The sequence below is a fragment of the Lynx canadensis genome, chromosome D3 (genome assembly GCF_007474595.2).
Source record: "Lynx canadensis isolate LIC74 chromosome D3, mLynCan4.pri.v2, whole genome shotgun sequence".
Taxonomy (NCBI): domain Eukaryota; kingdom Metazoa; phylum Chordata; class Mammalia; order Carnivora; family Felidae; genus Lynx; species Lynx canadensis.
In genome coordinates, this window is record NC_044314.2 from 36,854,810 (window position 1) to 36,880,008 (window position 25,199).

General features: G+C 45.9%; 1 protein-coding gene across 4 annotated transcripts in view; it reads right to left on the bottom strand.

Annotated features, from left to right (window-relative positions):
* The window catches only part of FHOD3 (formin homology 2 domain containing 3), a 480,663-nt gene that overhangs the window by 270,446 nt on the left and 185,018 nt on the right, over positions 1-25,199 (bottom strand). For all 4 annotated transcript variants that reach the window (XM_030336761.1, XM_030336760.1, XM_030336759.1 and 1 more), the window contains exon 4: positions 2,150-2,217. In XM_030336761.1, the coding sequence (XP_030192621.1) occupies positions 2,150-2,217 (68 nt within the window). The remainder of the gene's footprint in view (positions 1-2,149; positions 2,218-25,199) is intronic.

Sequence of the window (25,199 nt, forward strand, 5' to 3'; positions counted from 1 at the left end):
CTGGCCCTCTGGTGGTACAGTGAGGGTCCAGCCCAACTGCAGCTGGGGATCTGAGTTAAAGAGAAGGATGTCATCAAAGGTAAACAAGTTTCGTTTTGTTTGGCTAAGGAACAAGGAGATACAGATGGAACTTTGGGACAATTAGTATAGTGTTTACTAAATTAGAAACCAGAAAGACTAACGACATACACATCTGCTAGAAGGCTATCCAATTCACCCATTGCTTACACAGCCCCAGATACTGTGCTTGGCCCCAAAGACTCAGTGATGAAATCCAGGGAGCTTGCAGACAGCTAGACTCACACAAGTACCGTAAGTTCTATACTACAAGTAAGCTCAGAGAACTTCAAAGGTATTTGGAGGCACTGGAAGGACTCATTTAGGGAGAAGGGCACTAGCAAGAGGAGACACCAGGAGGTCAACCGAGAGACATGGAGAGTGGATGTGGGGTGGCAACACATTATGGGATAGAAGCAATAGATCCAGGGGAAAAGGTGCAGAAAAGGAAGGGTACAGCTTGCTCCCAGAATGCACCCATGAATAGAATTTAAGATGCAGCCAAGGGCAGAGAATTGGGCAGCAGAGGCTTCCACGAGGGCTTCACGTTAGACTGAGAAATTCAGATGTAATCTAGAAGGCTACATGGGACCAGCAAGAGAAGGCCTTCCTCAAACCCCTCTGGTAGAAAGAACAGACTGAGATGGAGAGAACCAAAAGCAGGCAGTGCCCATGGACAGATGTTGCCGTTTTTCCAGAAGAACCGGTCTGAACCACGGTAGACCCCAACCGCAAGGTGTTTCAGAGACGTTGCAGCATGAGGAGCAATGACAGGGTAGGTTCACCACCATAACTATTGGAAGAGCCAAGAGGGTTCATGTCCAGATATGTTAACACTGAGAAGGGACTCTGCTCTGGGAGAAGGTTAAGGGCATGACTGAACACATTTCAGGAACAACAGGGTGAGAATGTGCAGATGGGATGGACTGTTGGCCTTTTTGCCAGTCCCCTCTCAGGAAGACATCCATGAAGGGGAACTGCCACTCTGGCAGAACTATCACTGACAGGGGTGCCTGGGTGGCTCCGTCAGTTAAGCATCCAACTGTGGCTCAGGTCACGATCTCATGGTGTGTGAGTTTGAGCCCCATGTCGGGCTCTGTGCTGACAGCTCAGAGCCTGGAGCTTGCTTTGGATTCTGTGTCTCCCTCTTTCTCTGTCCCTCCCCCGCTTGTGCTCCATCTCTCTCAAAAATAAATATTAAAAAAATAAAAAATAAAAATTAAAACTATCACTGACAAAACTTTTTAAGAATATGGCTAAGACAGGAACTGAAGAGAAGAGGGATACACCCTAGGAATATACAGACACTCAGTGCACATGCTACCTCCTGACTCTGCCCAGACAGCAGCCTCCCCCTCCTCTCCTGGCTCTGTCCCTCTCTCCTCTTGGCTGCTCACAAGTGAGAGTCTCTCAGCTTGCCTGCTCTCCTGTCCTGGCCTTCTTCACTAGGCCCGGGACTTTCTCAAGGCAGGGGAAGAGGGAAGGCTTAGGAAGAAAGGATAAAATGGACCCTGCATGTGTGCACAAGAGACACATCCACAGCAGCATGGTTGCTAAAATAGCCAACATTAGGAATAAACCAATAGAAGAGTGAACAAAGCCAATTATGCTTTATTCATACAATAGACGACTCAGAGCTATGTCAGTCACGCCTACATCTATCCCGTTTTCACTAAATAAGCTGGAGTATGATCCATGCAGCATAACATGTATGAAGTTAACAAAGGATATACATACTCTTGGTGAATATTCACCAACAGCATGGAAACATGGATACAGAGGGGGCCTGGGGTGGGAGGAAGATGGTTAGTACTGGGGACAACGCAAGACCTCAATTATATCTGCAGTAGGTTTTTCTTTTTAAAAATCTGAAGTCAGTATGGAAAAACATGATTTGGTAAAGTCGTCTTTACTTATGTTTGAAATATTTAATAGGGTAAAAATAGTCTCAACTGAGACTCTGACCTAATTGACATTTTAATCGAAAGGAACTTTTCTTTCCGTAACCAGTAAGAGGCAGAAATAGGTTTGTATCTGATTCCATAAGCAATACAAAAACAGGACCTGTGAGCACACGTGTCTTCTTTTTTACCTGAAATATCTGCTTCAGGGAGAAAAGGGCCCTTCTTAAATCTCGCCCACTGGAGTTGTACAGTTTTTCTGAAATAAAAAACATAACATATAAAATTAATTAAACTGACGCAATCAAGGGTAAAGACACAGAGAGAACATGAACAATGAACAGAATGTCCACTGCAGAGGTGAGGGGACTGGATCCAGTTAAGATACAGACCTCACCTCAGATGGTACAAGGAACAGTCTAGGCTGCTACAGGTGGCCGGAAGAGGGGATGAGTGAGTTTTAGAGACCAACACCCCACGTGCACCCTCAGCCACCACCCTCCCTCTCTCCAGACTTCTAGTCCCAGCTGTTTGTAGACCATTGTACTCGATAGCCAACTATATCCGGCAAACGAACACAGTCATGATGGAATGCATCCTCCCGCCTCCTTCCTGGCCTCACAGCCCCAGCACCACTGTGCTTTCTGCAGCTGGGCTCAGCTTTGAGGGACCTCTTCTTCCTGGGATCTAACGGTCAAGGGCCTTAAAGATCCAAGGGCAGCACAGGACGCTGTGCTGGATTAAGGACTGGATGTCTTGGCGATGGCCCTCTAAGCAGCCTCTGCTCTGCCTGCTCCTGAGCTCTCACTCATGTTCAAGAATGGGTCTGGCCCTGCGCCAGGCAGACAGAGGAGCCCTGTGTCAGGCTTCTCTGGCTCAAGATGCAGGCCAACTCCTACAACCCCCGTGTTCCCCTCAGTCATATTTAACACATTCTCGTTAGGTCAGGCCCAGCGAATAAGGAGGTGACCCCAACCTAACACCCAACCTCCAGAGGTCCCAACATGACAGGAAGATGAATGAATATGCCACAATTACTAGTTAGCCAGCGGAGGAGAGCTGCAAAGTGCCGAGGGCACATAGGAGGAGGGGAGAAACCAGTTATCCCGGTCTACACAGAAGGCCTGGGAGTGCAGAGTACTCAGCTTCACACAACTCAAGTGTGGCCCTGACCCATGTGATTCCGCTGGCAGGTCAGGTTCCTCACATCGGGCACCAGGCTTTCCCAATACAGAGCACCCAACATGTATTTCCTGAGTGTCTGCCAGGAACTGTTCTAGGCACCAGGTAGTGAAGAGTGAACTTAATAAGAGCAACAACTAAGCAGTCGGCCTGCATTTCAAAGCTGGTGTCACCACCTACTTGGGAGATGACCTTGAACAAAGTAGTCTACTTCTAAGTCTTGGATTTCCTGGTCTATAAAATGAGAACAAGTAACAATAGACTTAGAGGATGAAAGTTTTGTGTTATGCCAAACACTGATAGGACAAAGGCAGATACCAAAGCATTTAAAACGTTAAGAATAAAGTAGTCAATAGCAGTGTTATTCTGGTGGCTGGCCACTCTGAGCTTCAATTTCAGCATATGGGGGGCAATGCCCAGAATCACATTCTCTGCTTATGTCATAGACTTGAGTGGAAGGCCATGGAATACACAGGTCTAAAAGAGTTGGCAGAAGTCTGCTCATGAGAAGAATATTCCCATTTTGCACATTAGCTCTGAAAGTGAACAGGCTCCCACTTTAGATTCAGAAGGATGTAGGGCAGGTGGGACTCAGCAATTATGGTGGTAACTTCCCCCAAAGGCCTCCCCATAGACATCTTGACCTCTTCCCATCCACTTTCCAGACCAAGGCCAGAAGGACTGGGTGACCACCTGATGACATCACCGCTCCTATTTAAACCCTTCAATGGCTGCCCCTGCACGGAGAATGAAACCCAAGATCCTCTGTATGACCCATCAAGCCCTTGATCATGCAGCCTTGGCTGCCTCCCTCACTGCGTTGCAGACACTGGTTTTCTCCAGGCAACTTGGGCAGAGGTCAGGTTCCTCCAGACTCAAAACCTATGAAGACACCCAGTAAGTGGCAGAGGCTAGATTACGTCAGATTGGGAGGTCTGTGGTGTCTGACCCCAAGGCCTTCTCATTGTTTGACCACCATGGAATCTACCACGTCTATACAATATACAGTTGATGATCACTTATTATGAAGAGTTTTGATTAAGAGAGTATGCATTGTCTTCCTAAAAACAAGTATCTGAGAAAACTCTAGAGGAATCAACCACCCCTAAAATGAACATCTAGTTTATCATAGACCCTAAGACATGAAGCCCAGACAACTTTCAAGTTGACTTCTAAAATGTCTGCATGGCCTCAAAATACATTAAATAATAAATAAATGGAGTTAACTGCATCACCCCTGGGTCTGGTCCTCGGGGCGATCACTTGTTCAGTTTCCACAGCTAACATCTCAGATTTCTCAAAGTTTGGGTTTTGCCACTACCACTTCTAATAAATAAGAACAAATCTACCAGATGCAAGTATGGGGCTATAGAAATGAAGAAGAAAGGCAGATTTATCTTATCCAGGAAGAGGATCAGAAGACAGAGTCAATTCCAAGTACCTCTTTATAAGGTGGTAAGGCTCGCGGTAGACTTTCTTGCATATATACCACTAGGTAACCAGCAGAAATAGTCTTAAGTGAATTCACACTATCACAGAGCCTCCTTTAGTTACCAATGATCTGTCCTGGCTTCTGATTCATGTGAATAAAAATGATGGTTAGTTGTGTTCAGGTTGTTAAGGTTTTAGTACTTGGTATGATAGTCAAAATCAGGTAAAAAAAAATTCAAATTTAGCTGAAAATGACAATATTTTGTTGAGGATTTTTTACATCTATATTCGTGAAGCATATTGATGTGTATGTAGTTTTGTTTCCTTTTAATGGTGCTGATGTTGAGGCAATGCTGATCTCATGAGTTGGGAGTATTCCCACCTCTTCGACTTTCAGAGCAAGTCTGTATAGAGTTGGTATTATATATTCCTTAAATGTTTGGCAGAATTCTCCAGTGATGCTACCTGGGCCAAGAGTTCTCCTTATTGGAAGGTTTTCAAATATGAATTCAATCTCTTCAATTAGTATAAGGCTCTTCTATTTCTTCTTGAATGAACTTTAATAATTTGTATCTTTCAAGGAATGTTTTCCAATTCACCTAAGTTGTTCAATGTATGGGCATAAAGTTGTTCATAATATTCCCGATCATCCTTTTATTGACTTTAGCAATCTCCTCTCTTATTCCTGTTATTGGTAATCTGTGTCTTTCTTCCCTTTAACTTGGTCTGGCTAAAGATATATCACATTTTATTGCTCTTTTCAAGCAACTTTTGATTTCATTGTTCTTTCCTTTCCTAATTTTTATATCATTTTCCTCCTTCTGCTTGCTTTTGGCCTAATTTGTTCTTTTTTCCTACTTTCTTAAGGTGGAAATTGAAACGACTGATTTGAAACCTTTCTTCTTTTCTAATGTAAGTAGTTAGTGCTATAAACATCTCCCTAAGCACAGCTTTGGCTACACTCTGCAAAATTTGATATACTGTTTTTGTTTTAATTCAGTTCAAAATTGAATGAATGATGAGTATTTCATTCCACTCAAAATGTGTTGGTTTGTTTGTTTACACCTATGGCTTATTTAGAAGTACACTGTTTAACTTCCAAATATTTAGGAATTTTCCAAGTATCTTTTTGTTACCGATTTCTAGTTTCTTTTTTTAACAAGATGATAAGAACTTTTTATTTTGCCTTTCTTCATTTCTCAAACTTACATAATAGAGTATATCACCCTCCTTTTTTTTTTGGAATTTTTAAAAACATTTAGATTCGAGTTAGTTAACATATAGTGTAGTATTGGTTTCAGGACAATTTAATGATTCATTGCTTACACATAACACCCAGTGCTCATCCCAAGAAGTTGCCCTCTTTTTGTTCAAGTTTATTTTGAGAGAGAGAGTCTGCACGTGAGGAGGGAGGGGCAGAGAGAGGGGACGAGATAGAATCCCAAGTGGGCTCTACACTGTCAGAATGCATCCCAATGCGGGGCTCAAACCCACAAACCCTGGGATCATGACCTGAGCAGAAACCAAGAGGTGGACGCTCAACCAACTGAGCCACCCAGGCACCCTCAATAAGTGCCCTCTTTAATGCCCATCCCCCCCCACCTTCCCTCCAGCAATCCTCAGTTTGCTGTCTACATTTAAGAGTCTCTTATAGCTTGCCTCCATCTTTATCTTTTCTTCCCCTCCCCTATGTCCATCTGCTTTGTTTCTTAAATTCCACATAAGTGAAATCATATGATTTGTCTCATTGTCTTTGACTGACTTTGCTTAGCATAATACACTCAAGTTCCATCCATGTTGCAAATAGCAAGATTTCATTTTTGTTGATCACTGAGTAATATTTCATTGTATATAGATAAACCGCATCTTCTTTATCCATTCATCCATCAATGGCTATTTGGCCTCCTTCCATACTTTGGCTATTGTTGATAGCACTGCTATGAACATTGGAGGGCATGGGTTCCTTCAAATCAGCATTTTGGTATCCTTTGGATAAATACCTAGTAGTGCCACTGATGGGTCGCAGGGTAATTCTTTTTTTTTTTTTTTTAACTTTTTGAGGAACCTCCATACTTTTTTCCAGAGCGGCTGCACCAGTTTCATTCCCACCAACAGTGCAAAAGGGTTCCCCTTTCTTGGCATCCTCACCATCTGTTGTTTCCTCAGTTGTTAATTGTAGCGGTTCGGACAGGTACAAGGTGGTATCTCAGTGGTCACTTTTGGTTAGTATTTGCATGGTGTAGAGTTTCTCGTAGTTATAGTTGCAATTGTTTTTATCTAGTCTGATAACCTCTCTTTTAGTTGATATGCATCCACCACATATTTTTAGCATCTAGGACATCACAAAGGACTCTGTGGTGGCACTAGAACAGAAGACCTCAGGGGGGCCTGATGGTGCCTTCCACCCTTTGATGAGAAACATGCTTGTACAAATGCCAAATATATCTTTGAGTGGTGCCAAAAAACTCTTTTTTTTGCCAAGTCTCTCTTAATTAAAACAAACCACAATTTCTATTTGAAAAGTCTTTCTATTTCAATTGTCCTTAATTAAAAAATAAGACTATTTATAGTTATTAATTTTATTCATTCATTCATTCAGCTGTTTGGAATAATTATTTAATGAAATAGTAAAGTTCCCAAATAATTCTTTAATGCCAGAGAATTCTCACTACAAACTTCAGAGAAAGAATCACATATTTTAATGTAGTTTTGCCTTTTTAATAACAAATCTCAAAAGATCAGCCATCTTATTTAAGAATATTACATATTTTGGCTGAAATGTCCTTTAAAGGGCAAAATGTTTTTATTCCATATGTTAAAAGCACTCCATGAGGTCTAGACCAGAAATTCTTCCAATCTGGCATCTGTTAAATTGTAGTTTTTTGGGTTTTTTTTTAATTTTTTTTTCAACGTTTATTTATTTTTGGGACAGAGAGAGACAGAGCATGAATGGGGGAGGGGCAGAGAGAGAGGGAGACACAGAATCGGAAACAGGCTCCAGGCTCTGAGCCATCAGCCCAGAGCCCGACGCGGGGCTCGAACTCACGCACTGCAAGATCGTGACCTGGCTGAAGTCGGACGCTTAACCGACTGCGCCACCCAGGCGCCCCTTTTTGGTTTTTTTTTTAACCATTCATGGAAGTGATTAGCAGTGATGTTTCACTTTTATGGACCAAGGTTATCTTCTCCCCAAGTACTGCAAAACCTTTTTTGTTTTTTCTATGCAGCTGATATTTTTACAAATGTCATGCATCGGTCTCTATAACATGAAAACACAGAAATCCTCACCACTGTGGTTGAAATTAAAAGGACCAATTAGTTATCCCAAGAGGTATTACTCTGATTTTGATAAGATCATTTATATTGCCTTTCTTAAAGAACCAAGATCATGGGGTAAAATGAAATTACAGTGCTTAATTAAAACTCAAAATTGCCCTCTATTTTTAAAACATAGTGATACCAGATAGCCTCTATACTCATCCTAACATGTTCTATTGTTTCTTCACATACATTTTAGGAGACACCAGTGTTTACCTAGAACAAATAGGATTAGGAACCAAGCACATTTGTAAGTGACATACAGGCATATATTGGAGATATCCCAAGTTCAATTCCCAAACAATGCAATCAAGTAACTATCACAATAAAGCAAGTCAAGAGAATTTTGTGATTTCCCAGTGCATATACAAGTTACGCTGACACTATACTATCATCTATTGAGTGTGCAATAATATTACATCTAAAAAAAAACAATGTACATATCTTAATTTAAAAATAACTTTATTGCTAAAAAGCTAACCATCTGAGCTTTCAGCAGTCATCTCTGATTCCAAATCAACGTAATAGATATAACAATAAAAAAGTTTGAAATATTGTGAGAATTACCAAAATATGACAGAGACATGAAGCGAGCAAATGCTGTTGGAAAAATGGCACCAATAGACTTGCTTGACACAGGGTTGCCATAAAACTTTCAAATTTGTAAAGAAAATCGTACCATCTGCCAAGTGCAATCATGTGCAATAAAATGAAGCATACCTATATCCTTTATCACATTGAGAGGCACACACAGCTCCTGCTGGTAGAGGACCAGCCAGCAGACATTTCATCACATCAGGTATTGGGCTCAAACCAGTGACTACTGATATCCTTTTGGTGTCATTCAAGAGCAGCCCACACAGGCCAAAGGAGAAGCATTCCTTCCTACCGCCCAGGTCCCAGCTTCCTCGATTCAGGGCTACCCATGCCACGGGAGGCATGGGCTCGAGCTTTAACTGCTGGCCACTCTCTGGAGTTCAAGAAACTAAGTGTTGTATTTGTGTCACATCCAGGCCTTACCATACGGGAAGTCAGACTCACCATGGTTGTGCAGGCCTCCCTTTCAAGTTAGACTAGAGTGTGCAGGGCTCACCTAGGAATACGACTGGCCTGGTAGCTTCTTGAGGGTATGTCTGACATAGCTCCTGGATGCATCCACATCAATCACTCCTCCTTTAGAAGCAGCAGTCTATGCAGAGTTCAGGTGTGAGTCTTAATCAGGGCTTACAGGAGTACACGCAAGGCTTCCTTACAGAGGGGTGACTGAGAACCGTGGCACTCCCTTGCTCTGCCCTCCGTGTCCACAGCCTCTGCTCTCTGTGTGCATCCTCATGCGTGCACATCCATGTGCACACTGGGCTTCAGCCTATGAAGGAGGAAACAGAGCTCGGAGGTCCTCTTACTCTCCCACACACCCAATCCACTGTGCAGACTGTTCTAATGGGTCCCAAATCCCGAGAGAGGGAATTTCATACATCCCTACTGCCTGAAAGTCAGCTAACACAAAAGAGAGAGGGCATCAAATGTAGAGCAGGGAGAGAGGCCCAGAGCCCACCCTATGCCAGTAAGAGGGCATCTCCAGAGGCTTCTCCCAGGAGCTCACAGAGCCTCTCTCCCTTTTCCTCTTTGTCCGCCTACATTGTGAACACATGCTAAAGAGCATGCAGCCTCTACTGGGGAGGATGGGGGGACAAGAAAAGACAGATCTGGCCGCCCCAGACTCAGCTTAAGAGTCCTAAGTCAGAGCACTGGGGAAGAAGATGCCCATGTAAGAAGTGGCAAGTATCAAAAAAACACATGTCAACTCAAAACTGAAACCTTATGTGTAAAAAGGAGGGCTGGGTTCAGATTGGAGTCCAGAAGATTTGCCATTCTCACCAAGCTTGGAGACAGCCAGGTGGGAGGTATGCAAAGAGGAACCCCGCCTTCCATCAGCATGGCCCCAAGGGTGGACAGAAGTCTTGAGAGCTCTGGTGGCAGAAGGTCCCATGGGAGAGGCCGGGCCAGCTCCAGTAGTGGGCGAGGCTGTAAGGGGCCAATGATGCATCCATTCTTATTAAAGTCAAGTACAGCCCGTGGTTGGCCAATATGTGTTTATTCTCCACCTTCTTCCAAACTCAATCTGCCCAGGATGCAGTCATTTGTATAGCACTAGCCTTTGAGTGAAAGGCTATTTTGAGCCTCCATTTGGTGGGGAAAGGAGGCATCAGCAGAATAACCACCCCTATCTTATCTCTCCATAATTCATGCCTTTTAAAATGAAACCTGTTCCTCGGGGCGCCTGGGTGGCACAGTCGGTTAAGCGTCCGACTACATCCAGGTCACGATCTCGCGGTCCGTGAGTTCGAGCCCCGCGTCGGGCTCTGGGCTGATGGCTCAGAGCCTGGAGCCTGTTTCCGATTCTGTGTCTCCCTCTCTCTCTGCCCCTCCCCCGTTCATGCTCTGTCTCTCTCTGTCCCAAAAATAAATAAACGTTGAAAAAAAAAAAATTTAAAAAAAAAATAAATAAAATGAAACCTGTTCCTTTAAGAGACACAATTAATGCATCATACTTTAAACCAGCTTACAATAATGAGCCAAGGGCAAATTAATTAAAGGCCGTTAGGGACCATTCCTGTTCCATCACTGGGAAGGAAAGCTGCATGGCCCGCAAACATCAGTGCTGACAGGCACAGCCAGAGAGTTCCTGTGCTGCCTGCTCAGCCAAGAGCACAGTGACGAAAACCTCGTGTGGGGAAAGCAGACCAGGACGTTAGAATGAATCGATAAAAAGAAGCGGGGAGGGGAGGAAGGGAGAGAGAGAACCTATTTAAGTTAGTGACAGAATGTGGAGGGGAGGAACCCAAGGCATCTGTGAGTGTAACAAGGGAAGTAGGAAAATGAAAGATCATTCTAGAACATCATGCTTCAAGACCCATAAAAATCACTGACTTAGGGCTAATAATTTCAGCACCCTTCTCTCACCAAGTGCCAAACACATTAAGCAAGCATTCTATGGGAGAGCTTGGACCAAGACCCAGGAGGCCCTCCTCTGCACAGAGTAACAAGATAGTAAGTTTCCTCTTAACCTTGGGCTGCCACAGGGGTGTTTCAGTCAGTTGAGCGTCTGACTTCGGCTGAGGTCATGATCTCACAGTTCGTGAGTTCAAGCCCCACATCAGGCCCACTTCTGTCAGTTTGGGACCTGCTTTGGATCCTCTGTCCCCCCCTCTCTCTGCCCCTTCCCTATTCTCTTTCTCAAAAATAACCATTTTTTAAAAACTTAAAAATAAAACCTTGGGCTGCCACAAAAGACATCATACCAAGAAGATTTATTCATAGACAAAATGCTCACATCTCCATTTAAAACTCCGTTGGCACCAGCTACAGAGAACACAGCCATCGTGATTTTTCAGGCGGAGCGAAGAGAAGCGACCCAGGCATTGGCTGGGTGACATCGGCTTTTCAGAGCCACCCATCAGAGCGCTGGTGAGGAACTCTGCAAAGTGACACAAGACCGCCTGCAGAAATCGCTGGCCAGGCTGACGTTATGCCCCGTTTCCCCAGCAAGTCTGCAGGCCCAAGCACCCATCAGCATTGAGTGAGTCCAAAGAATTCCACTCTGGCCATTCTTCCCATGACTTTCAATGTGCCACCGACACACTGATGACCATCAAATAAAACCCACTTCAACCCGCAAGTGTTGCTTCCTTAGTATGTGTTGATACTTCAAAAAACCAAAGTGGCATAGTAGAAAATTTGCCAGGGAACACACTGATACTTTAGAAATCATCTTTTTCTAGCAACGTATAAACTTTTCAAAGTCATGGTTTCATTGTTAAGTTATATACAGGTCACCAACAACGTTCATGTCAAAGGGTACAGGTACTTCCCGTGGGCTCCCGGACATTGTGTGGACCACGGCTTCCCAGCCTGATCTAACCCAGCATCTTTATTTCACAGGTGAAGAAACTAAGACCTGAGGGGTACAGGGTTGCTGGTCCCAGCACTGGGATTGGAGGCCCTAAGCAGCAGGGCGGGGGAAGGAACTGAGAATGGCTTGTAGACATGGAACTAGCTGTGTGTTCTGTTTGTACAATAAAAAATAAACTGGGCCACCGAAACTCATGTCCTAATCATGACATTCATGTCACTGTGTAAAATGAGAAAACTCACACACATACAAAAGCAAGGACTTCTGTTCTGGCCATCGGTTCTGAGAAGTGAGCGGTGGTGATGATGGTGAGGAGGGATGCATGAGGGCACCCCTCCCCCACCCACCGAGGCAGCCCATTCAACCTAAAGAGGCTACAAGTGAATGATAGCGAGGTTGTGAGTCCTGAGCAGACAGAAGACTGCTCAAGGCCACCTTATTAAAACCAAATTCCCTTGGAGTGTTATCACAGTGTAAATATTCATGTCATGTAATCTTTATACGAATCCTTTATTGCTTCTCTACTAAGCAGATGTTATGCTGAGCAGCAGGGTGTCCAAGGTGGAGGAAGACGGTCTCAGCCATCAAGAGCTGAGTAAGGGAGACAGATGCCCCCAAATAATGCCAAGGCTATGTGAGAACCTGATGGTGATGCTAAGGGACCACCAAGGAAGGACAGGCAACACCTGTGCCCCCTGAGGCTGGGGAGCAGATTCAAAAGAGATGACACTGAACAAACTTCGAGGACTAAAAGTTAACCCCGGCGAGAAGCGCGGTGCAGAGGGGAACCCAAGGAAGAGAAGAGAGCAGGTGGGCAGCCTGGATGCTGCAGAAGGAAGCACTAGGTTCCAAGAGCACAAAGCACTCTGGCAGGCTGTGGCTGTGAGGCCAGAGACAAGGAGAGTCCTCGCAGAGAGGGGGCTCATGCTGCCACACCATCACACGTCTCTCAGGCAGGGATGGAGGGCTCCGGAAGAATTTCCAAGCAGGAAGGAATCTACTGACACAAATTTTTATCAAGCTCACTGCCAGCACAGGCAGCCAGGGCAGAGGAAGTGGAATGGGGAGTGGGTAGGAGCTGAAAAGCAAGTAAAAGGTCGCCTGAGCAAGGGATGGTAGGTGGGGACAAGCAAGTGGGAACGGCGAGGAGGGGTTGATGTGGGAGTGATCTAGGGACAGAGCTGAATGTGGGCTGAGATGGGTGAAGGACCCCCAGATCTCCAGCTTGCCTACCGGGCTCATGGGGAGACCACTCCCACAGACATGGGACACTATGGGCAATCGCTGCAAGCGAGCAGTGCCTCTGCCCTGACATGGACCCCCCAGGACAGCTGAATACCATCCTGGAATCTCCGGGGTCAGAAGAGGCCACACGCTCCAGCCTTCAAGCCCTGGCCTGGACCATGGCTTCCCTGCTTCCTCCACCTCGCCCCTCGCCAGTCACCTCCTCCTGATGACACCCTCCTGCATCTCCCAAACCCTCTGAGAACCCCTAGTATTCACCTATATTGTGACGCCTGTCATGCAGGGCTCCCTTCAAGTGGCAAACAGCTTCCAAGGAGCTGTTGACTAAGGAGGCTGCTCCAGACTTAAAAATCAGGTGACCGAGTGCACGTTTGGCTGCTTGCCCGCCATCACCATCGCCATCTGCCCAGCTCCACGCGCCTTCCTGCTTGTTACCTTGGGAGTCACTGTGCCCCCTTCCTCATGGTCAGAAGGTGGTCCAGGCAGAGCCAGGTACCTTCACTTCCAACTTCATTTGTAGGCAACTGTTTCTCCCTCTGAATTTTAGGGAGCCAGCTAGCTTTTGGCCCCCAGGGAAGCACACTTCTGTCTGTTCCTATCTTCGCTTTCACAAAAGTGTCTCTTCTCAGATGCAAAAAGGCCGGATCAGCCACTGCAAGACACTTCACAAAGTGGAATTCTGTTTAAAATGTGCCTTCCTGGCTCAGTCGGTTAAGAATCAAACTTCGGGCTCAGGTCATGGTCTCACAGTTCATGAGTTTAAACCCCACATTGGGGGCGCCTGGGTGGCGCAGTCGGTTAAGCGTCCGACTTCAGCCAGGTCACGATCTCGCGGTCCGTGAGTTCGAGCCCCGCGTCGGGCCCTGGGCTGATGGCTCAGAGCCTGGAGCCTGTTTCCGATTCTGTGTCTCCCTCTCTCTCTGCCCCTCCCCCGTTCATGCTCTGTCTCTCTCTGTCCCAAAAATAAATAAACGTTGAAAAAAAAATTTAAAAAAAAAAAATAAACCCCACATTGGCTTGCCTGCTGTCATCTCTGAGCCTGCTTGGGATCCTCAGTACCCGCCCCCCACTCTCTGCCCCTCCCCAATTCATGCTCTCCCTCCCTCTTAAAAATAAACATTAAATTTTTTTTAACGTGACTTCTTTTCTCCCCAGTATCAAAGAGTGTAGAGACAGAAGGATCCACAACCATGCAGTCCCACCAGTCCTTGGAGAAGCTGAGCCCCTTGACCAATCCAGAGAACCCCCTAGGAGGCAAGAGGGGTCAGCACTTTGACAGTGCCCCTCTAAAAAGGCTGCTGACCCAGGGGTAATGAGATCATTTTCATCTGAAAAGCAGCACCAACACCCTGAGGCAAGCAGTGCTGTGAAAAACAGGTGACGGGGACCTTTTACTTCAGAGGTCACTTCAGAACTCATTGGCCCACACCTCTGCCTCTCTAATAAATGGCTTGGCTGTCTGCCCCCCTGCTTTATTCCTCTCCTCTCCTGCTACATCTTCTTCCTTTGTGCTCATTAGGAATCTGGAGAACCTCAAGATATTTTATTTACAGGCTTGTATCATTCGCTTTTCAAATTCAGTTAAGACATTTAGATGTATGTTCTTCCAACGTTACATATATTTCTCTTTCTAGTTCTCTTTTCTTAAGGTTTTTTTTTTTGTTTATTTATTTTTGAGAGAGACAGAGCATGGGCAGGGGAAGGAGACACAGAATCCGAAGCAGGCTCCGGGCTCTCAGCTGTCAGCACAGAGCCTGATGTGGGGCTCCAACTCACGAGCCTTTAGATCATGACCTGAGCAGAAGTTGATTGCTTAACCGACTAAATCACCCAGGTGCCCTTCTTTCTAGTTCTCTTTTAGTAACAAGGAAACCACAGCGCTAAGTTGATTTTGCTGGAGTGGAGGGTGTTTTTCTCCTGAGCTGGCCACAGCATAATGGCAGTCACTGCCCTGCCATGCACCCTGCTCACCCCCTACTGGCAGGGCGCAAAGAGGAGGGAGGTTGCCTAAACAAAGGAGTCCTGCTCTGCTCTTGTGGAAGCTTCCAGAGTCCCAGGTGATATACACAGGAGACTATCCCTCCAAATCAGGGGTCAAGCCCAACCCTGCTTTACTCTCCAGGCAGAAAACTTAGGAGAAGAAAACCACCTCAGGACAAGGGCCAGAAACCACATACCCACCCCACCAGCTCCTGAGGACACCCATGGAAAACACTCAACCCTCTTACCCAGGTATCAGTTGTAGCCAGGACTGTCCTAGCCTTGGTCTCTGCAAAGTACCTCATTCTTCCCAGCCTCTGCTCATAGAAACTGCCACCCTGGGCCCCTGACCTCCTCTCTTGCCCACTCATGGGGCACTGTATTCCCTTCACCTGCCCTCCCCTGCATCACCAGTTGGCAAGGTCCTTGCCCTGCACCGTGCACTGCTATGGTTTGCCCTCAGCCTTCTGCACTGTTTCACCATAGCCTGGGACAACATCGCTATGCGGACTCCTAAATTAGTGTTTGCAACTCAGAAGAAATTCCTCTCTGTGCCTCGGTTTTTTTTTATGAGCGAAACACTTTTAGAAGTACACATCCGACACTTTGAAGTCATGTGATAACACAATAACGTTGGCAAATCACCCGGCAAATCACATCTTAATGCTCAGTAAAGACTACTTTTCCTTCCCTCTCCACCCCAAAGGCTTCAATGAGGTTTCTAAAAAATACCCAAGACTCTCCATAGGAAGAGGCAAGCCTTTCATGGGACTGGCAGGGAACCTAATGTCATCTGTCAGGGCTTTCTAACTGCGTGCTGAGAGGGTCGCCTGAGCTCAGAGAGCCCTGGCTGGGCCCTGGGGGTGCCTTTCCAACCACGATCACTGCCCTGGATCAAGAGATAGCCTCTTCCTTCCTGGGGTCAATGGTTCTTGACAGGGAAAATGTTCACCATCCCTGTCCTAAACATTTTGAGGAAAAGAAGTGAATGTCTAATCCCTCGAGAAAAGATAAGGATCATTAGCTGGGGTCAAAAGGGAATAATCTGGCATCAATCATGTCACCGAGCAGAGATGGCAAAACTCCACAGTTCACCTGACCCACCCCATGGGGCCAGACTCTTCCTTTAAGTGTCTTTCAAGATGGCAACAGCCATTCATCTATGGCAAGTATCCTAGGGACACAAACAAAACTGCACCCAAGACTGAGTTTTTTAAATGACTGTTTTGATAAGAGTTTTATTCACTAACCACGGGGTGAGGACCAGAAGCACCACAGCATTTTTTCCTAATAATTTATTTTTTAATTTCCATCCAAATTAGTTAGCATATAGTGTGACAATGATTTCAGGAGTAGACTCCTTAGTGCCACTTACCCATTTAGCCCATCCCCCCTCCCACAACCCCTCCAGTAACCCTCTGTTTGTTCTCCATATTTATGAGTCTCTTCTGTTTTGTCGCCCTCCCTGTTTTTATATTATTTTTGCTTCCCTTCCCTTATGTTCATCTGTTTTGTCTCTTAAGTCCTCATATGAGTGAAGTCATATGGTATTTGTCTTTCTCTAATTTCGCTTAGCATAATACCCTCCAGTTCCATCCATGTAGTTGCAAATGGCAAGATTTCCTCTTTTTGATCGCCGAGTAGTACTCCATTGTGTGTGTGTGTGTGTGTATATATATATATATATATATATATATATATATATATACACACACCTCTTCTTTATCCATTCATCCATCAATGGACATTTAGACTCTGTCCATACTTTGGCTATTGTCGATAGTGCTGCTATAAACATAGGTGTGCATGGCATTTTTACAATTAAGCACAGCCAACCTTAAATACTGGTTTTGTCTCCTGAAAAAACTCACATCTGAACTGAAGGTTTCTACACATCAAAAGCACAAACTGCATGCCAGTCCTTCCTGAGCTCCTGACACTTTCCCTCTGTGTTTATTTCCAGGCTGTGCCAAGGAGGGCTAGGCCGAGGTCCGTGCCTCCGCAGCAAGGAGCTGCAGACAAAACGCAAAATGACCCAAGCATAGCTTCTTGCCCCCTCCGTAGTAACAGCTGAGAGAGTCCAATATAGTGGAGAACAGAATTAGGAAACACTGTGCATGTGGCTTCAAGTTTCAGGCAGACTTCCACTGCACAAAAGAGAACCAGAAAATCTAGGGATAGAAGCCTCTGTGGAATCAGTCTTTCTAAACCTAATATTTCATCAGTATCTCCTAATGAAATAAACTCTGCCTAGCTAGCTTCTCCCATCATGGAGCACAGGGGCTACTGCCTCCGAGCCACTTGCAGGCAGTCACCGTAGCAGGAAGGAGGAGTGCATCTCAGTCCCAAAGACGTACAGAAGATGGCACGCCCGTGAGGAACCGAGAGTCTAATAGGACAGATCTGTCAACAAGTATGTTCAGTTCAGTGTGGGAAGGGCTCGGCGGGGAAAGGGTGTTCCGTAAACTTGGCAGTTCAAGGAGGTTTCCAGATGCTAAGACTTCCAGCCCAATTCTGGGGTCAGAGTCATCCAGGTAAATAAAGGCAGGAATAGATTTCAGGATGAGGACACAGATGCCACAGACCCCAAGAAGTCAGAGCATCTGGGGTCACCAGGCAACCTTTGCAAGCCTATGACGCCAAGGAGAGGAGCCACGAATGGGCAGGATCGTTCCATGTCTCCAGATGAGACACAGGCTGACTCCAGGAGCAGTCTTCAATCACACTCATGGTAGGCTGACTCACTGACCAACACCATGTCAGCCATTTTGTACCAGTAATCATGCTAAGTTTTAGGTTCACTGAATGTGGGTGGGGTCTTACCATGGTGGTGCCATTTGTTAGCAAATTAAAGCACTCCAGCAGCGCTCTCCCCATCTGCCTATTAGGCCCACTGCTCACATCTGGCGGACTCTGACTCCCTCCCCCTCTAGGGTCTCTGCCTCAGGAGCAGGAGCTCCACACTGGGGTTCACCTGCTCCCCCTGAGTCACCGCAAAGCGAAAGTACTAGGGCAGCCCCTGGATCCACAAGGACTTGTGGGGAGCGAGGGCTGGGAGTAGCTGAAGAGCCCAACTACCCACAGGACCGTGATCAGCTCTGCAGGCAGGCTCTCACCCTCCCAGGGCCTTCTCCAGCAATCCCCCACTGGAGGCTGAGCCAAGGGAGCCTTTAAAAGCAAGAGTCACAACCACAGGCCACTGACCGAAGATGACAAGCAAAAAGGCACGTTCTTCTAACACCACAGCGCAGTCCTCACATCACCAGGAACTGGGCCGACCTACCGCTGGTTCGAGGACTTCAGGCAGGGCAAGTGAGTAAACTTCCGAGTGGTACACAAGAGGCAGGGCATGTTGGTGATGAACGGGGCCTTTGTAAGCGCTCAAGTTCTCTTTGCCTCGTGGCGATCGACCATCCACCCACCCCCTCATGCCCAAGCTCCATGCACACTCCCGCAGGCACAGATAGCAGCCTGCATTCCTTCCCAAAGGCAGATGTATTTCCAGGAGTAGAAACTCAAGTGAGTGATAAAAGCTATGGGGCTGTCTCAGCCACACCCTCCATGTCAACCATTATCTCTGTGGCAACCACTGAGAGCGAGTGGCACTTATAGTGACAGAACCAAGAACGGGAAGCTGGCAGGGGTGGCTCCATTTGGGCCCCCAGCGGGCTCTCCCTTGGGCTCTGCCCTCACTCCACACAGACCAGAGCCACAGGCATGGAAAACGTCCTCAGTAATCTTTGTGGTCGGACAGCAGGGCCCCAGCCTTCGCCACACCCCCCGAGGGGCTGGAGCTCTTTCCCCAGGAAAGAGACATGGAGACCCGTCATTATACCACACTTAGAGGCTCCCTCCAACACTGACTGCGGATAAAGGTGCCATTAGAACAAAACCAAGCACCCTAACTGTTGCTTTGTGGTGCAAGGAAGTAGAGATTTGTTTCATTTTTCTCCTAGCCTGAAAATTAGGAGGTGACCTGTTGTTGTTTTTTTCCCCCCTATTCTCTTTGGGATCTAAAACTACTAGATTTTAGCCTTATTTCACCAGTTAATACCTGTATTTAGAGGACACTTAAATTTAAGCAAAGTCAGCCGGTAAGTCATGGAGGCACTTTTCGGCACCTCCACGAATTAAGAACTTAAAGAGCAACTCTGCCCTGCCCAGTCCCGTATGTGGCGCATGAGGGACACAGAAGGGATACAGCCACATCCTATTTTTGGTTGCAAAGGAAATCATCAAATTCGCACTGCACGCTTTCTGCAACACATAATAAAAGAATTGCACAAGTCAACAGAAAAAGGTCTCGAGAAGTCAACAACAAAAGGAAGCAATGAGAGGCATAGGTTGCCTCATGGCTGAGAATCATCCACAGATGGAACAGTCACACGACAGGGTTTACTTTAACATTTACTTATTTTGAGAGAGAGAGAGAGAGAGAGAGAGAGCGCGCGCGCACAAGCATGAGCAGGGGAGGGGCACAGAGAGAAGGGAGACACAAAATCTGAAGCAGGCTCCGGGCTGTCAGCACAGAGCCCGACGCGGGGCTTGAGTTCAAGAACCACAAGATCATGACCTGAGCCGAAGTCGGACACTTAACCGACTTAGCTACCCAGGCACCCCGACAGGGTTTACTTTAAAACAGTCCAGTGTAGGGATGCCAGGGTGGTTCAGTCAGTAAAGCGTCCAATTTCGGCTCAGGTCATGATCTCAAGATTCATGGGTTTGAGCCCCACATCAGACACTGTGCTGACAGCTCAGAGCCTGGAGCCTGCTTCAGATTCTGTGTCACAGTCTGCCTCTGCCTCTCCCCCATTCGCACTCCATCTCTGTCTGTCTGTCTCTCTCTCAAAAATAAACATAAAAAAAAACCACAGTGCAATGTAAACAGTTGATGCACATTACCTTTAATCTTCTCATGCTGGAATGTGCACAGAAATCTAGGGAGTCGTCTGCTGCAGATCTGGATTCAGTAGATCTGGGGTAAGCCCAACTTTCTGCATTTCAATCAAACTCACAGGTCCCAGGACCACCCTGGGAGAACCACTGACCTTGGGGCATTTAGTTACCACCTGAAGACCCTGAAGGAGAGGCCACACACCAGGGGGACTAGTTAGAATTTGAAGGAGTACATGGAAAGTGTAGCTACTACAGGTGCTTCTAATCTTGCTGTCTATACCTGATCCTCAGGGCTCATTAACCAGCAGGGGAGAGGACAAAATACTTCTCCAACCACACAGTGTGTGGTTGTCAAGATAGGTCACTGGCTAGACAGACCGGGCTGGCACCTCCATCCATCCTTGAACCGCAGTTAATCTTCAAGCCAGCCCTTCACTAGAAATATGAGGGTAAAATAAAACCCGCCCTGCTCCTGTGAAAATACTTGGTAACGCCCTTTACCAATGTTACAACCTTTTTACCCGGGAATAGAACAAAATGAGCCAGTAGAGGGTAGACTCCCCTGAAACATACATGATTTCCCCGCTCAATGAAGAGATTAACTCATCTACAGCACAACACCAAAAAATGACAAGCCAAAAAGGGAAAAGAACAGGTGTGAACTGCTACCACTTGTCCTTTCCTTTTTCAGCTCATAGACACTGTTGGCTGGCTGAGTGGAGCAAGGAGCCGAGCCTGATTCCACTGATTCACGTCTAGCGGCACTGACCCAGACTGCTCCGGCCTCTCCATGAGCCACCCTGCCCTGCTGCCTCGTCCTGGGTTCCAGCTGTGCTTAAAAAAAACCAAAAACACAAAAAAACAAAAAACCCTGGGTCATTTGCAGCGACTGGCCTTCCAACCAGAAGTCACTACCTGGAAAAACCCCAAATTCTTCCAATCCTTCCCTCCCAAAGCACAATGCTCCCAGGCCACTCTGGAGCCAGCACAGGGAGCCTGAGGGATGCATTTAAAGGGAGGTTCTGGGGGCGCCTGGGTAGCTCTGTCAGTTAAGCGTCTGACTTCGGCTCAGGTCATGATCTCACAGTCCATGAGTTTGAGCCCCGCATCGGGCTCTGTGCTGACAGCCTGGAGTCTGCTTCAGAATCTCTGTCTCCCTCTCTCTCTGCCCCTCCCCCACTCTCACTCTGTCTCTCTCACAAATAAAGATTAAAAATAATAATAAAATAAAAAATAAAAATTAAAAAAAATAAAGGGAGGTTCTACCCCTCTTCCCGGGTTCTAAGTTCATACATCTGTTCCCAGGGCATGAGCGCATCTGGTTGGCTCCAAGAAGAGCCCATGGTGGCCCTTGGCTATCATTCTTACCACATGTGACTCATGCATTTTGAACCTGTAGGTATTCTACAGTGTTCTGTCTCTTACATGCTGATCTTGGAATATTCAATTCAGTTCAAACCAGTATTTACTGGACTCAGGTCTGAAAGAAAAATAGGTTTGCTCCCTAGGAACTTCTCAACTAGTGTCAAAGCAATTCCACAAGTCTTAGGTGACTGCTTCAGAGACCACAGCAGAGGGACCAGGGCCTGCTCCTGATGCTCAGACTAGAGTCCCGTGGCCAGCCCTTCCGCTTCTCCCTCCTACGTGCACAGTCTCATCTGGCAGGGGGCTCATCCAACCCTTTCTTATGACTGCCTTTCTGCACCCCCGGTCCAAGCAATCTTCCCTCACCTGGGTCATGCAATGGCCTCCTATCTGGTTGCTCTGCCTTTCTGCCCTTGTCCCCACTTGATTCATGGCCTCACATCTTCAGACCCTTAAGAAGACACTCCCTTCTGGATGAGACCTTTCCTGGCTACCCTATTTCAAATCACCAATGTGCGTTCAAATATACACAACTCGCATATTGTTCCTAACACAGGCTACCCTCTTTACTTTACTTATTTACCCTGTTTACTATCTGTCTCCCCCAGTGCAATGCAAGCTCTACAAGAACAGAGATTCGTGCCTGCTTTATGCATCGCTATAGCCCCAGGATCTTAAACAGTGACTGACACATAATAGGTACAGAATACATTTTTGTGGAGTAAATGAAAGAATCAGTACCTTCCCTCCCCTCCCTCTGATCTTATGAATAGGGTGTTTGAAGTTTGTTTCCACCCCCTTCTTTTATATAATTTCTGGGAGCTAGGAATAGCTTTCAGGATCTTTAAGTGTCAGACACACCCACTTTCTGCCTGATTCCTTAAAACTCCAACCCAGATCCTGACGTCAAATAGTGCCTAGCTTCCTTCACATCACTGTTTTAAATTAAGGAAAAATGAATTAATTTGTTCTCACCCTCAAGGAGATTAATGGCAGAAGTTGCGGGTTCAGAAAGCTTGCCTAGGATTGGGGAGTATAGAGACTTTTTCTTTAGTGGGTAGGAGGGGAAGGAATGCTTTTTAAAATGCCAGCTGTCTGATAAAAATACTTGTCTTTGGTGGTTTCTATTGTGATTAACCTATCCCCAACATTATTTTCCATGTTTAATTAACTTGGGAAGAATGAAAGTCACATCTTTATAATTTGCATTTTGGGTTTATTTTGAGGCGAGGTGTTAATTCAAAATATCAAGACAAAAATACTTGTTTGGTATCTGTCCATGGTACCAGTCCCCACTTTCAGAACCACATAAAAAAGCTCTCTGTGGCAACCAACTTGGGTGAAAACAAGGTAGAAGGTGACAGGGAGAAAGGGAGGGTGGTGAACACTGCCTTACCAAAAGCAGAGTTTTCCACCTTTTTCCCAGGCACCAGTACAACAACGTAAGGAAAATTTGCAATCTCAATAGAAGGACCACATGTTAATACTCCCTTTCTTTTCATTGTCTTCTCTGAAATTCTGTAGTCCTAGAGAGTTTTGGCTCACTTGAAGAGTTTGGTCCAAAAGGAGGCCTTTCAAGAGTAGATTACAGCTGACTGCAGAAATTCCTGAGGCAATTTACTAAGAAAAGAGAAGTAGACAGCAAACACAGAATGCAACAATCATTTTCTACCACTCCCCTCCTTCCTTCCATCCCGTTGCTTTTCTCCTTCGGTGAAAGAAAAAAAAAGAAAATCTATGGGAAATTAAGGTTTATTTCCAACACTAGCTACAGAATGCTTTAAAAGCCCTAACAAAAGGAATTGCACTCTTCAAAAGCAAAAAGACTCCCAATGCTGCCAGCCCAACGCGGCACAAGGAAACTATGGTTGGAAAGGACTTGAGTTTCCAGAGAAGTCTGAATGCTCTCTTAATGCCACAAGGAAGGAAAGGGTTAAAACAGGAGAAGAATACTGATGGAATCCCAACTTTAGATTTGGGGAACATTTTGGAATCTCAAAGCAGAGCAGGCAAATGGAGGCCATTCATGGCATCATGATGACCCTTAACTGAGATCATTACTAAAATCTGTTTATACATAAGAAATGCCAATTATGCACTAATGTTGAAGTTGGTCTGTTCTACTGAACTGGGTTGCTACAAAGATATAAATTAAGGACCAAATGCTATTTGCTGCAATTTCTTTTGTGCATAATATCTCATCACAATAGTGAGCAAGATGATTATAGTCATTCTCCCCCTTCACTAGATTGTCACAGGAACTGCAAACCTCCAGAATAAAGTTTAAAAACCAGCCAAGTAGAAAAAGTCTTTGAATAACTTAAATGGTTGTCAATAGTAATAATGTCATTGAAGCCACAGGCAAGAGCCTCATGTTTGGTGTTCCTAGGACAAAAGAACCATAATTAAGTGGCATTTCTTCTTCTGGGAGAACACTCTAGCTACCCCTAGTTTTCTGCCATGGAAACCTTTGATGGACAGTGGACACCTCCATGCATGTGTGCAAATACTTCTCTTCAGAATTACATCAAAATTTGTCCATGGTTTTAATGCACCTGGTGATATGGTGTTAGAACACAGCAAACTGGAGGCAGTACACAAAGCACGGCATTGATTATGGTGTCTCAATATGTCTAGAGCAGCACGGAGGAAGAGAAGGCTCGGCCAATGGACCCACAATGTCTGTGGCTCACAGAAAAGCCATCTCCTACTAGGCCATCAAGGTGTACCTGCATGGAAGCAGGCCAATTTGAAAAATGTCCATTTGCCAAACCCAACCCGTGGAATTTACATGTCTCTCTTCATCACTTAGGACATGCTGGCAATTTGGTTGAACATGATGGTTTTAACAGCTACTTCTACCTGGATCTGGATGACCATTCTTAGGAAAAAGAATTTGTTTCTGACCCAGCCCCCTGTAGCTGCAGCTGGGAAGAGTCTTAGGGGAGTGGGTAGAAGGGAGTGGGGGCATCAAGCACAGCTTAACTGGGCAGTTGACTGGAAAGGCAGGTCAAAGGAGGAAGGTTGGGGGTGGGGACATGTAAACAGAGGCAATTCAAGGCATCATGATAATCCTTGAGATTACCAATACCTGCTTATGTATGAAAAATGCAAAATTTTCCCTAATACTGACGTCCTTTTTTAGGACAAACATTTGTGCCTCCCATACTGCCTAGCACATTCCTAATACACACACACACACACACACACACACACACACACACACACACACAGTGGTAGTATACATACATTCTGACCATTTTCATTTCACAGGATGAAAACCACTTGATCCCTTAGATCTCAGTTACCTCCTCTGTAAATATAGGGCTTTAACTACCTCTTTAGTCATTTGTTGCCCTAAGATTCAAGGAGAAAGGATTCAAGGGCCATCTAGTCTCCTTTAATATCTCTTTCATCCCCCTTTATCTATTTATTCCCCCTTTAAAAACTATCAACTCCATTTCTTGCCTCCTGAGGAAGAGTCTCTCCTTGACCAAACTCTGGCCAATCTCCTCTGAGCCTTCTTCTCTACTAGGCCTCAACCTTGGCCTGTGAGAACTTCAACAGGGAGGCCTGGCTGGCTCAGCCGGTAAAGCATGCAACTCAATCTCAGAGTCGTGAGTTCAAGCCCTATATTGGGCATGAAGCCTACTTTAAAAAAAGAAGAAAAAAAAAAGACGAACAAACACTGACAGTTTCTAACATTTCAAGGTCACATTCTTAGGATGACTCAAGCCCCCCCCCCCCCCACTTAAAGTGCCTGCCTGAGAAATCCTATGGCTGCCCAAAGAATTCAGTTTGCTCCAACCAACACCTGAAGATGGGGTCCCTGTTTCCCAGCCACTACAGGGGTAAGAGCCTAACTTTGCTAAGTGCCATTTCACAAGTTCAGATGGGTTTAGCACAGACCA